General features: G+C 39.4%; 1 protein-coding gene across 7 annotated transcripts in view; it reads right to left on the reverse strand.

The window, feature by feature from the left end:
• Window positions 1–15,076, reverse strand: part of Rabgap1l (RAB GTPase activating protein 1 like) — a 587,625-nt gene that overhangs the window by 34,368 nt on the left and 538,181 nt on the right. For all 7 annotated transcript variants that reach the window (XM_021173796.3, XM_085842452.1, XM_029477265.2 and 4 more), the window contains one exon: window positions 2,575–2,667. In XM_021173796.3, coding sequence (XP_021029455.1) covers window positions 2,575–2,667 — 93 coding nt within the window. The remainder of the gene's footprint in view (window positions 1–2,574; window positions 2,668–15,076) is intronic.

A 15,076-nucleotide genomic window follows, 5' to 3' on the forward strand; every position in this document is an offset into this window, starting at 1 on the left:
ATTTGTGCCTCCATGCCCATTTGCACACACTTGTGCATGCATCTGCATATACATGTGTGTGTGCGCACACACAAGCACACACACAAACAAAACTAAAAGAGAGAGAAAGAGAGAGAAAGACAGACAGAACGGAAGAAAGAACGAAAGAAAGAAAGAAAGAAAGAAAGAAAGAAAGAAAGAAAGAAAGAAAGAGAAAGAAGAGAAAGAGGGTGGCCAATATTCTTGAACATTTGTCTTGTTTCGATGTAACTCACATGCCATTAAATCTGTGATCTTAAAGAGGGATTGCTGAGTCATGGTCTCAATATGTAGCTCAAGCTGGCTTCAAACACTTCGCCCTTCTCCCTTAGCCTCTTGTGTGCTAGCATTACAGCTATTTATCACCATGTCTGACAAAATCATACTTTAGTATTCAATTCAGTTACATGAAACTGTATAGACATCACTACTACCCAATTGCTGAACATTTCACCATGCGTAGAATTTTAAAACTTACATGTATACCAACACCATTTCTTCTCTTTATTCCTGGTTTGAGACTGAAGTGTTGCATGTAAGTGAGTCCAGCAATATCAAATGACAATGCAATGGGCAAAGAGAGCATGGTCAGATGGGAGGCATGAAGTTGCAAGTTCCTGTGCACTGACCCTATGATCCCATACATACTAGGCAATGCCTTACACCTGAGGTATACCCCTAGGCCCTTGTTTAGATTTATCCAGCAAAAAGCACAAGTGTTGAGAGCAGAGTAACCTATGCACTCTTAGCTCTTTCATGCTAATCTGTACTTTTCTGCAATTTCCCTTCTTCAATATCATCAGATGTGGGAGAAATAATAGCACCAAATTGGAACAGCTTTTTGTATGACATTTCTGGGTTTTGTTTTTGTTTTTAAATACTCACAGTCTTCCCAATACTCTTGCCATATGGCAATCTGGGCTTGACATGACCATTTATGCAATATGGGTTCCAATGGTGAAGAAGGAATTGTTACTGAACAGGTGTGAGCTTTCAGTGTCTTCAAGATCTTCTTTCTCTGAGTAGCCTTAGCTGTTCTGGAACTCACTCTGAAGACAAGGCTGGCCCTGAACTCAGATCCACCTGCCTCTGCCTCTGGAGTGCTGAGATTAAAGACATGTGCCACCACAGCCAGCTGGCATGTCTTTGTGTGTTATATGTGGGCACACATATGCCACAGTGTGAGTATAAAGGTCAGGGCTTTCTCCTTCCACTTGTGGGTCCAGAAAATGGAAGTCAGGCCATCAGCTTGTAAACACGTGCCTTCACCAGACAGAGCCATCTCTCCAGACCTTCATTACTTCTTACACCAGATTTTCCTATATCTAAAGGATCAAAAAGTCTGCTCATGGCCTGAATTATGTTGGCAATTATTACCCTGAAATGTAATTATAACTTGAAGACTGTGAGTTTGCCAAGTAGATCGCTGGAACCTACACATTATAAAACAGTTACAGAAATATTAATTACAGAATATATTAGAAAACTATAATAATACAAAAAAACAGCGATAAAGGGCATGTGACATGTGCAGATAAAAGTTACCACAGCATGGGGATGGTGGCACAGGTCTGGATGAAGATCAGAATGGAATACAGAGCAAGACCCTGTCAAAGTGAAACCCCACACCAAACAAAGAGCCATACCCTACAATACTAGAACTTAAAACACCTATTTTTAAAAGTTTGATTTTATCTCAGTGAAAACTGTACAAATAATGTTATAGTTTATAAGTGTTTATACATGCCCACTTTAACAGAAAAAGGATGCAAGGCAGTTACAATTCAGTTGTAGTACAGCTTCTGTGGGCTCCAGGAGACATTGGTCGTTGTTTTATCTTGTGTTTTTAGATGGGGTCTCACTATGTTCCTGGTTTTAAACTCCTGGACATGAATGATCCTCCTATCCCATTGCATTGCCATATGGCAATCTGGACTTGACATGACCATTTATGCAATATAAATGTATAGACCTGAACTAATGAAGCAATGAATGAGATAATTTTGATTCTCAAACTGCATGCAAATATCACTATTACCTATGATTTGTTTGTGGAAATCAATGACATTACTGTGCTTGATACACCTTTTGGTTTTTATTTTTTCTTCTAAATTTGTATTTTTAACATGTGCTATAGTCAGGGACAAGTTTGCAATATCCTCGAGAGTGTCTTGGAACAGTCCCATCTAAAAGTCTCTGTGGAAGTGAACGTGCACTGCTAAAACAGTACTTTTGGCATTTTCTGGTTTATTTTCCTCAATTTTGAAAGCAGAAAGCCACTTTCTTTTTCCCTTTCTTTCAGCTTCTCATGAAGATTCCCAGTATAAATTCAACAGCTGGAGTTACCTATAAATATACAAACTGAAAGAAAAGAAATGTTATAGTTGAATACTTGACTTTTGACTGTCTCAGTTGAAAACGAAGACACACACATAGTCAGCTTGTCCATGTCTGAGTAGTTCAGAGTTGAACAGAAGGAGCTGAACTCACCACAACTGCTTATTTAGGATAAGTGAAGTCCTTTTTGCCCTGCTAAGTATCAAGTGTACCCCATACCTTGTATCTATCCATTGGGTCCTCCTGCTGTAGCTGATTCTCCCGCATTGCCTGATATTCTTTTTCATATTTCTTCAGCTTTTTGGTTGGTACCTGCAGTGTTTAGGAAAGAACACATTAGATAAGAACCTTATTTTGCTTAAAAGAAAACAACACAAATGCTTTTGTTTAAAGTCTCTCCCAATTATGTTTCTTGTATTCTAAAATAGCATTTCCAACTCAAAGGTAAGAGTAAAAACCAGATTCTAGAATAGAGTCTCGAAGGCTTTTCCTGTAAAGGCCAGGGCAGTACACATTGCAGGCTTTGTAAACCGTGTAGCTGAGGTTAGAAACATTCAACTCCACTGTGATAAAAGGTGCTATGGTCAGTACATAGCAAATGTGTGTGGCTCTGTCCCAATGATACAAAAGTAGTCATAGTTTATCCCTGTTCTACCATACTGCTGATGTTACAACATTCTGGGAATAAATTTAATATTATTAATTGTAGCTATTGTTACATATAATTTATTCTGCCATACTGAGAAACAAATTTTTTATAAAATTAAAAAATTGACTAATATCATAAAATAAAAAGACTGCAAAGTCTGATGCTAAAACCTGAAGATGTGAGATGATTATACCAAATAAAACAGTAAAATTAAATTCATCTATTTTCTGCTAAAATGATGTCATCTTCAAAAGATAGCTGCTTAACTGTATGTGGTGGCACAGTCAGGAGGCGGAGGCAGGTGGAACTCCGTGAGTCTGAGAACAGCCTAGAACAGGTTCTAGGCTAGCCAGGGCTAAAGAGTGAGAGCCTACATAAAATAAAACAAAAAAGATAGTTGCTCGTTCTTCTCTGATGATCATAACCTTTCAATATTAGAATTCTAAGAATCAACATAGGATATGGCTTACAGAATTTGTCAGTAAAGAAACCAGTGTTGAACTATTTGTAAATTGTAATATTTCAACAACTAGACATGTGGTTGCCTGACACAGTTCATTCACTTATAAATCTCTACCTGGTAAAGACTGTTAGAATTAAACGATGAATCATATAATGTACTAAAACACAGCTTGGTCAGTAGAAATGCTTAATTAAAAACTCACTCAGTAAAAATTAATGTATAGGCTCTATTCTGTTCCATGTAATAGATCAAGTCTATTTTCATCATTGTATAATAAAAATTATCTAATTTTTTTTAGTAATGCTGAAGATCAAACCCAGGGCCTTTCATGTGCTAAGAATTGTTCTATCAGTGACTTATATCTAAGCCCTATATAATTCTTTCAAACATCATAATTCCCTAGTTCTAGATCTTAAGGAGACTTGAAGAAAAGTTTATTCGGGATTGTTTTAAAGACTATAAACATGCTATGTTGTTGTCTTCTTGAGGAATCAGAGCAGGGAAGATAAGTCTATCTGCTTTGCAGACACCATGTTTATGGAAGGCTTGGGCTCATCCTAAGCCTCTCAAGTTGCTTCCTGTTAAGTTCACTACACAACATTAGAAAAGAGAAGGGCCAAAAAGAACTCACATGAAAATAGGCTTTTCTGGGGTGAGGATAATGTCAATTTCCCACAATCAGGCCAGAAAGTTTGTTAAGTAAACAGAGAGCAGACATTGTTTTTTTCTTTCTGATTACCTTGGTGTTCACTAGCAAGAGCACTGTGATGTACTGCAGTGATTTGCTTTTAACCACAACTGGGAATTTTCACAAACATGGTCGAAATCTGATACACAGAGTAAACTATTCAATAACCACACTATGAGAACTTTTGCCTGGCTCATGTGGAAATACCTTCCAGTCAATCAAGGAAGGACATTCTCCAGGGTGTGACTGAACTGCAAAGCCACTGCTCAACCTTGTCATAAGACTCACTAACAATAGTTTAGTCCATCAACAGTGAGTTTCCCTAGCACACTGTGACCAACAAGACTGAACAGAAAGCAAAGTGCCATCTGCCTGTGACAGCAAAGCATTTCTTCTTGATTTTGATGGTGTCCCTCCCAACATGTTTTCCATATATTAATCATTCATTCAGAAAAGTGAAAACAGATTCTTGAGGTCAAGTCGCATCTCTCTGGTGCTGAGACTGCCCTGAGCTATGGGAAAGCAGGAAAAGGTCCGGTTTTCGGCAGTTAACATAGGGGCAAGGGGGCACGAAGGGAACTCTGAAAGGGAGTAGGCTCCAGCAGCACCCCCAGTGGATCAGAAGTCTTTCATGTTTTGCAGCTGGATAACTATACCACTAGGGACTAGGTGAAGCATCAGCCCCATGTGAATGCATTTTATATGTAGTTCTACAGTGGATCCACTAATCAATAACTTATAGCAAGCTTATTCATTGAAAAACCTTCAAGCTATTAACACGTATTTGACATAGAAAACTCAAGCTTACTGTTTATATAAAGAGTTTCATTTCGATGTGAAAAAATATCAAAAGGTATTAACACTTCAATATGTGTGCGGGGTGTGTGTGTGTGTGTGTGTGTGTTTGTGTGTGTTTAAAAATGTACTAAACACCCTTAGGAAGTGAATCCTTCCCCCATCTGGCTGAGACACTAACATGTTTGGCTTCATTTTCTTTAGGGAAAGAGAACAGGTTCCCAGAGCAATGTGTTGCTAGGAAACCTTCCAAGCTTATTTATCTTGTGCTTGGGGCGATAGCAAACATCCACCTGTAATTGGCACAATGCGAAGGGGGTGGGGACGAATGAGAAAGAGTGAGCAGGGCTCCTGGGAAGCTCTTGGAATATGTGAGGTAATCAAGCAAATGGAGTCTTCACATTCTGACATTACACTTCAGGAATAAATACAAGTATGTTGTTTTAGGGAAGGGAATATGGAAATTTGCAAATTTTCTTACTGAAGAAAGGAATTAAAAAAAAAACCTCTTCAGTATGTAGTTGTCATTAAAAGAACAAAAGGTCAACTAAATATTATTAAAATTGCAAGAATCTTTTTGTCTCAACCATATGTTTATCCCCTTAAGTAAAATCAGTTTAAAGGAGGTCCTCACTTGAAGAATTTATTAAGAACTAGCACTCCTTTTGGGGCTGAATGGTTGGGTGTGTGGTTTCACCAGCTGAACACCCGTCTACCTTTCCAGAACTTCCTGTTTGGCTGAATTCAGAGAATGTGTACAGCTGACAACAAGTGCTCATTATTTCAAAATGTCACTCTGAAAAGGCTGGAGATAGAGTTCTGAGGTATAGGGCTTTGCCTATCAAGACCACGAATTTTATTTTAAGAATTTTAATTAAACAAACAGGAAAATAAAACTGAATTCCAGCTCTGGCAGGGCTATGGCAGCAACTGTGTAGACATGCAGTAAGAGCTGACATGCCAGAGGACAGCTGCACTCGGGGAGGACAGCATCTTTAGACAGAACCAATGTTTTGAGTCATCCATGTTAAAGACATGTCTCACAGTACTGAGCCTGGCACAGAGACTGAAGTAATACATATCCATTCACACAGTAGTCAAACAGAGCTGGAGGGACTTTTGCAGACTGTTTGGCCACTGACTGACCTTTTGTAAGGATGATGGAGCTGAACAAATGTGGCCTAGTTCTGGATGCAGCCAAACAATCTCCCTGGCCTGTTCTGGACTCCCACGAGTGTAACAGTGGCCGCCTCACAGATGAGGTGCTTCCTAGTATGGCTCATGCTAACCCACCCCACCCCCCTTTTTTCCACTTTCATACACATTTTATTTACTGCTTTTCCTCATAATCAACTTAAAAAATAGATTTATCCAATAGCTGACTGTGAGCATCCACTTCTGTGTTTGCTAGGCCCCGGCATAGTCTCACAAGAGACAGCTATATCAGGGTCCTTTCAGCAAAATCTTGCTGATGTATGCAATGGTATCAGCGTTTGGAAGCTGATTATGGGATGGATCCCCGGATATGGCAGTCTCTAGATGGTGCATCCTTTTGTCTCAGCTCCAAACTTTGTCTCTGTAACTCCTTCCATGGGTGTTTTGTTCCCAATTCTAAGAAGGGGCAAAGTGTTCACATTGGGCCCCCAATGGAGGAGCTAGAGAAAGTACCCAAGGAGCTAAAGGGGTCTGCAACCCTATAGGTGGAACAACAATATGAACTAACCAGTACCCCCAGAGCTCGTGTCTCTAGCTAAATATGTATCAGAAGATGGCCTAGTCGGCCATCACTGGGAAGAGAGGCCTCTTGGTCTTGCAAACTTTATATGCCTCAGTACGGGGGGGGGGGGGGGGACACCAGGGCCAAGAAGTGGGAGTGGGTAGGTAGGGGAGTAGGCGGGGAGGGACTGGGAGACCTTTGGGATAGCATTTGAAATGTAAATGAAGAAAATACCGAATTAAAAAAATAATAAATTTTAAAAAGTAAATATAAAAAAATAGATTTATTTTATAAGAAAGCGATCAACCTGGAAACAGAAGTTGAAGTAGAAAAATAGCTACTCAAAACTGCCTGCAGGCTCATTCTAGAACCTGTAAATATGTTGTTTTACAGTCCAGTGCAAATAGATTTTCAAATGTGACTAAGCCTAAGGACTCTGAGATGGAAATATTTTAGATCATTGGGTAGGCCCTGTGTAATTACATGAATCATTAAAAGAGAATTCTTCCAACTTCACTGAGATGTGACTATTACCATAGAGCTAATCTACTGCTGCTGTTGCTGGCTTTGGGAAGCAGAATTCCCCAAGTAAAGGAATGAGAACAGCCTTTACATGCTTGAAAAAGCAAGGAAATGGACGTTCCTAAAGGAACACAGTCCTGAGAACACCTTCAGTGACACCAATGTTTTCTTCCAAACTACAAATCTGTAACACACATGTCCTTATAATTGTTTAACTTACAGTGATTTATCATGCTATTAAGAGAGAACTAAAACAATATATTATAAGTAGTAAGTACTATTCATTACACCATTAAATGTTTACCAACAGAAGTCAATAGAATCTTTATATGTTTGCTAAAAGCAAGAATGGCATAATTATATGAATGTTCCAGAATTAAATCCATTTCTAGGTATGTTACTCAAAAATTGAGAAAAGAGAACCCACCCCTCCTCTTCATATAACTGACTGAAAGAGTGCCATTATAAAATCAACTGTAACTGTGACCTCATGTTACAAATGCCAGGATAGGAATCTGGACAGAGCAAATGACAGTTAAAGGTCATGTGGCTCCAGCCTAAGTGCAAATTCTTGTGGCCAGTCCCTTTGGGCTTTCTCTTTCACATCACTCATTCCACTGGCTGTGGTATTTCAGAAGTTCCATCCAGGTCTTCCTAAGGAACTGAGCAATGTTCACAGGCATTTTCATTATGGTTTCATTGCCCTCCTTCCATTTTTTAAATGTGTTTCACACCCTCTAAAATAGTGCTTCTCAACCTTCCTAGTGCTGCAACCCTTCAAAACAGTTCCTCGTGTTGTGGTGACCCCAACCAAAGCATTATTTCATTGCTACTTCATAACTGTAATTTTGCTACTGTTATGAATCATAATGTAAATATCTGATATGCAGAATATCTGATATGTGACCCATTGCGGAGATCACAACCCACAGGTTGAGAAACACTGCTCTAAAACGATATGATGACCAGTATTTTGAAGGACACTGCACTAAATTAAATGGGTCTTCTCATGTATTTCCCAGGTGCTGCTGCCTGGTGGCTATCAATTCGAAGCCACCGAGGAACCTTTCTTAACTCCACTACTGGCACTAATACCCTCACCTGCCACTTACTGATAAGAGTGCATCATATTTTGTTGTAATCAGGAAATAATAAAGAAAAGAGTCTAATAAGTTTAAGGCAGAGGGGAGTGGTAGGGAACTAGTGGAGGAGCATTAGAGAACAGTCATTACCCAGCTGTCTTACTTTTTCTCCACATGAGTAATGCTAGCCTCAGGCAGAGATACTGGAGAGGGAGATTGCAAAAGATTACAACTTGTGTGTTCCTTACAGGAAATTTGCAGGCCAAGAAATGCTTTGGATTTTGAAATCTGGATATTTGGAAATATGTAAGGAAGTACCTTGGAGATGCGATCCAAGTGTAACCACTGAATTCATTATGTTCCACAAAAACCTTATATACTAGATAGAAGGTGATTTAAACAGTTATAGTGCATGTGTAGGGTTCTGTGTGAGCATGTGTGTGTGCACTTATACACGTGCTTGCGAAGGCAAGAGGAGGTTATCGGGTGTCTTGCTCTTCACTTTCAGCCTCATGCCTCTGAGTGAACCTGGAGTTAAACTGGTGGATGGACAGAAGAGCATCTCGTGCTCCTGTGTCTACTCCCCAGTGTGCTAGTGTACAGGTGGCTGCACAGCCACGCCCTGCTCTAGATCACAGCCTCGTGCTTTCATGGATACTGCTCCACACACACCCTGGCTCCACACTCTCTCTGCACACACCCTGAGCTTGTGTTTTGACTGAGACCTCTCAAATGAAATCAGGTATGGAATTTTCTCCTTCTGCTAGTCAGTACTCAAAATGCTTCAAATTCTGGAGCATTCCAGATTAGGACTGTTTAATATGTACACTCAGCTTTCTTCCCTCTCCAGGCTCTCTCTTTCTCATTTAAAGTGCATTTCTTGAGGCTGTGCAGCTGACTCAGTGGGTAAAGTGCTTGTTGCATAAGCATGGGACTTGAGCCTGTATGACCAACACTTACTTAAGAAGAATAACAAAGAAATAAAGCCAGGAGTGATGGCAAGCATCCGGTTCTGGGAAGTGGAGACTTGTTAAGGCGGCCCTGTCTAGACAACCAATGAGCTCCAGCTCAGTGAGAGATGCTCTCTCCAAAAACGTACCTAGCAGACGAGGTGCCGAAGGTCAGCCTGTGAGCCCCACATATACACGCACGGGTGTGGGGACCCGTGCACCAGGGGACATCAGAAAGAGTGGACTTCTCATTTTTAGGTGTCGTCAGTTTGACCACCTAAAATTGTTCTCTATTCACTGCAAATGAACTTGCAGTACTGGTCTTGAATTTACTAATGAAAGGTATCACCTTATTTTGCTTTATTGCTTTATTATCTATTTTGAATACTTACTAATATTTGAATTTCACATGTACTATGGCTCTTATAAATTATATTACAGTTAATTTATTCTGTGTGTGTGCATGCACATGTGTCCCACAGTGTTTGTGGGACAAAGGACAACTTGTGGGAGCTGGTCTTTTTCCTTTTACCATGTGTGGGTCCTAGGGATCAAACTCAAATTGTCAGCCTTGGTGGCAAACACCTTTACCCACCAGGTCATTCACTAGCCCAAATTTCTGAGTCATTAGGTGGCCTAAATTTGACATATATTATTTTTAATTAAATATTTTTTTAAGCCAGTGAGATGGCCCAGTAGCTAAAAGTGCTATAAAACCCTGGAAACCTAAGTTCAAATCCCAGATGCCCCATGAAAGACTGACTCTGACGTCCACATCAGGGTGGTAGTATGCGCATTAACACACACATCGCACAGTTGAAAAAATTTAAATATGTATTTGTCTTATAATTTAGTTAAATTTCCCTATTAACAAATGCAATAAATTTTTGCATGTTTAGGAGTTCAAGTGCTTCCCAACATCACAGATCTTAAATTTGGGCTAGTTATTAATTGGACAACCAAATTCTTTTTATTTTATTTTATTTTATCTTATTTTATTTTTATTTTGTGTGTGAGTGTTTTGCCTGCATGTACATCTGTGTATCAGGTATGTGATTGGTGCCATCAACTCCTGAAGGGGCCTTGGATCTTCTGGAACTGGAGTTATAGCTGTGAGCTTCTATGTTGATTCTGGCAATCCAACACGGGTCTGCTGGAAGAGCTACCAGTACTCTCTCCAGCCCCAACAACAGAATTCTTAAATAACAAAATGCATCTGCTATATAAACTTAAAGAAAACTATTAACAGAGAAAAAGAACAACACATGTTAAAATACACCTGGAGATTTTCAGCCCAGCGTATACAATGTAAATGGCATGATCTTTTGTTCATACCTGCAGATGCTGAGAGCAGGATGTAAGGTCTTGCCCATGCTAGGCAAGCCCTCTATCTCTGGCTTACATGCAGCTAGGACAAGCTTTGTGCATATTCCACCCAACTCCCAGGCATCCCTTGCTCTATCGATCTCACTTATGAATGTCAGCAATACCCTCTTCTCATGCAACAAACATGATATTTTCAAACTGGGGCTGGCAGGTTTGAGTGGTTTACGATCAACATGGGATATGCACTGCAAATTCCTTAGCTAACCTGCCAATAAATAAAGAATGCCTGCAAGGTTTTCAGTATGGCTTTCTGGTGTCTGCTTCTCTCTGTTGGCTGTGTGTGTGTTAGAGATAGGGGCTCACTATGTACTCCAGGCTGTATTCAAGCTTACTGTGACCAGCGATGGCCTTTACCCCTGATATTCTGGGATTACACATGAATGCGACCATAGCCTGACTTTTCCTCCTGCTTTTAAAAGTTATTTTTATTTTCCTGATTCATTTTGAGAGAGAGATGGAAGGAAGATGCATGTCTAAGATGAAAGGAAAACTTTCAGGAATTTTTTTTTTTTTAATTCCTTCCACCAAGTGGGATCAAAAGTGCCTTTAAATGCTAAACCACCATGCTAGCCACCTGTTCTGTTGTTTTTGGTCAGCAGTAACTAGTGTTAAAAATGTATGGATTTATTTCAGGTCAAAACTTTTCCTAATAGCTTTAGAGTGGTAATTTAGAAATGCCAGCACTTAAGCCTCTTCAGGACTCTGAGGCAAGTTATTCAGAATTTACTCGTGAGAACAATGAGAATAGGCAGCACACAGCAGGTTGTGCAGCTAGCTGGTAAAAAGTCAGAAATGGGCACATAGGAGTCCTCAGCAGCCCACCTGTGTACACCTTCTCCATCTACAACAGAAGATAGGTCAACTTAGGAGGCTTAAAGACTCAACAGAAGGTCTAGTTACCACACATCAACAGATGATCAACAGGTACAAGGTTGTCCTGTGAAAGGCAGTGCAGGAGGAGCACCTCAGTGAAGGGGATTCTCACCATGCTTGTTTGGGGTACACTTCCTTCTTTAATGAGAAGATACCAGTTCTCCTGCACCCAAAAGGAACATTGAGGGGTGTAGAGATGCTTCAGAGATTGAGAGCACTTGTTGTTCTTGCAGAAGACCTGGGTTCAGTTCCTAGAATCCACATGGTAGCTTATAACCATCTAAGTCCAATTCCAGGGGATCTGATGCCTTCTCCTTGTCTCTACAGGTACCAAGCAATGCATGTGATGAACATACATACATGTATGTAAAGTATTCACATACATAAAAGAAAAATAAGTAAATTGTTTTAAAAAGTAGCATTGCATCAATAATTTGTAAAAGCTATTTATAGAATAGCTTGAGAAATCTATTTCTTTTATATTTTTTTAAAAGACATTTTTTTAAAAAACATATCAAACCAGACTTGGTGGCACAGGCCTAAGTTACATGTCCAAGACATGCTTGGGCTACAGAGATAGTTCATAGCCTGCCTAAACAACTTAGTGTGACCCTGTCTCAAAACAAACAAAAAAAACAATATATCTCAATAGCAGAGTGCTAGCCTAGAAGGAATGAAGGCCTAAGTTCAAGCCATAGTACTTCCCAATATTAAAATGATTTAGGATTATTAATGTATGTAAAAGATGGTGATATTAATCCCTGCTTAGTAAGTTAAAAAGCCAACAGGACCCTTTCTTAGTCACTGTCCTATGGCCCATGAAGAGACACAATGACAAAGGCAGCTCATATGAAAGAAGGATTTAACTAGGGGCTTGTTTACAGTATCAGATGATATGTCTATCATGACTGGGAGCATGGCAGGGGCATGGCAGTACAATGGCACTGGAACAGTAGCTGGAAGCCATATGCTGACCCACAGACAGAGCAGAGAGACTCACTGGGTCATCAAAGTTCATCCCCAGTGGATACAGTTCTTCCAACAAAGTCACGCGTCCTAATCCTTCTAATCTAGTGGTTCTCTATCTTCCTAGTGCTATGGCCCTTTAATACAATTACTCATGTTGTCATGTCCTTTAACCATAAAATTATTTTTATTGCAACTTCATAAGTAATTTCGCTAAATGAGTAATGATGTAAATATCTAATATGAAGGATATTTGATATGCGACCCCTGTGGAAGAGTTATTCAATCCCCAAATGGGTCGTGATCTATAGGTTGAGAACTGCTGTTCTAATCCTTTCAGAGTTGTTTATGTGGGTCACTCTCACTCAAACCACCACAGACCCAGGTTAATATTTTTCAAAGCAAATGTTCTGGGTTCTAGGATCAATAAACCATTCCATTTCAAATATCAATCACTGGATGAAGAGAATAGACATAAAATATATTTTGAGGTACCTGAGAAGGTTTCTAAGATAGAGTCTTAGTCACTTCTGCAAGGATTTATCAATCTGGATACTAAGTGGGTCAGTGGTTACCAGAGTTATCACAGTCAGTGTGCAACAGTTTGTAAGTTAAAGGACCAGAGAGAAGATGGACAGGAGCCAAGAAGTGTATAAGAAGAGATCTTGTCCTATGGATTTCACCTTGGTCACCTTCATATTAGACAGCAACACAAACTACTTTGATTCTTTATGCTTTTAACAATAAGAGAAAGGGGACATTAATCCCTGATTTTTTTAATCTACAAGATTAAGAAATAAAATTAATAAACCATTAGAGCCTATAAAAGACTGTGGGACAACTTCTAATACTTGCGGATCGCAATAATGTAAGAGGGCAGAGAAAAGGAATGCACTCATTTCTTCTAACTAGAACTCAGAAGGCTACAGCAACCAACTTGGTAATTCTTGTCAATTCACAACAACCTATGGTGCTGGCCTTGCTTCCGTCTCTTCTGACGTGTCTGGTTTTTTAATTACTCATGCCTAAAGATACACACACCTGTGACAGACTCCTGGACCCATTGTTGATTAATTTATGTGAGCCATGTTGCAGTGTATATTGTTCTTCACAGAATGTAGCATACTTAAAGTGTCTATGAGAGCTCCCGAAATATTGATTTCCATTTTCTTTGACCCGTTTAAATATCACCTGTCTGGTCCTGAGGCTAGAGCAGGTTTAGGAGATGTACATTTATAAGATCTGCTTACCTGTCCATTTCTAATCTTTTTTTTTCTGTCATCTTAGATTTAACAAACTATTTTTGTTGAATTCCTTAGCACTTCTATTATAAAACTTCCTTGTCAATAAATACTTCTGGAAGTAAAGGAATTTCTGTATTATCTGTATGTTGAAAATGTTCAGATTTATTTAATGCAGGCTAATTTTAAGTCAACTTGACAGAAGGTAGAGTCATCTGTAATGAGAGAACCTCATTCGAGAATATGCCTCCATTAGAGTGTAGGACATTCTCTTAATTGGTCATTAATGCAGGAGGGCCCAGCCCATTGTGGGTCATGCCATTCCTGGGCTAGTTCATGGATTCTATAAGAAGGCAGGCTGAGCAAGCCATGATGAGAAAGCCAATAGCAGCACCCTTCCATGCTCTCTGCAGCATCACCTGCCTCAAGGTTCCTACCCTGCTTGAATTACTTTCCTGACTTCCCTCAGTGATGAACAGTGATGTGGAAGTGTAAGCCAAATAACCCCTTTCCTCCCCAACTTGATTTGGTCCATGTGTTTCACCACATCAATCATAACCCTACCTAAACCACTGGTTTAGAACTTCCACTGTACTTAACGACATATCCAAAGGCTAAAAATTCACTTGGGTGGTTCCACATGAGAAACTTTAAACCTGTACTCACTCCCACCCTACTCTCAAGCATGCTTTTATCCACTGTTCATCTTCTATCTGGGGTGCATGCAGTCACCCAGAAGTGACCCTGACTTCCTCCTTTACTAGACTGAAAACATGTGAGAGCTTATGCTTGCTTCTCCCTTTAAGCCTCACTGGCAGGGCCCTGGTTCAACACCTTGTTTCTCTCATCAACACTACTGCATAACTTCCAAACTAGTCTTGGTGTCTTCGCACTCTTCTAGAAATATTTTCACTGCAATTTTTTTCACAAGCAAATAAGGTATTGTGCTCCCTAAAACTTTTCAGTGGCTTTCCACTGTACTTAGCAAAAATACTTAGCAAGGGTCTGGAGATCCATTGAATTCTGATCTGTATTTTCTTCATATCATATTTTATAAAGAACAAAAAGTGATCATGACAATTTGTCCTGTGAAGTTTTTGTCCCATATTTTAAACATAGCTTTTTAGTGCCTATTTTATTATAGTAGAGGAGCACAATTTATTATGAAATTAATACATACACTTAAGTATGGGTAAAATTAATTTTTTACAGACAAGGATATGTAATCAAACAGTTTAAGGACAAACAATTCCTGCTCTAGCTACACTGCATATTTTATTTTTTAAGGTTTATTTACTTATTTATGTATATGTATTTATGAGTGCTCTATTTACATGTATGCGTGCATGACCAAAGAAGATATCAGATAGAAGAGGGCATCAGATTCTA

The sequence above is a fragment of the Mus caroli genome, unplaced genomic scaffold (genome assembly GCF_978045245.1).
Source record: "Mus caroli unplaced genomic scaffold, Mus_caroli_1 scaffold_1, whole genome shotgun sequence".
Taxonomy (NCBI): domain Eukaryota; kingdom Metazoa; phylum Chordata; class Mammalia; order Rodentia; family Muridae; genus Mus; species Mus caroli.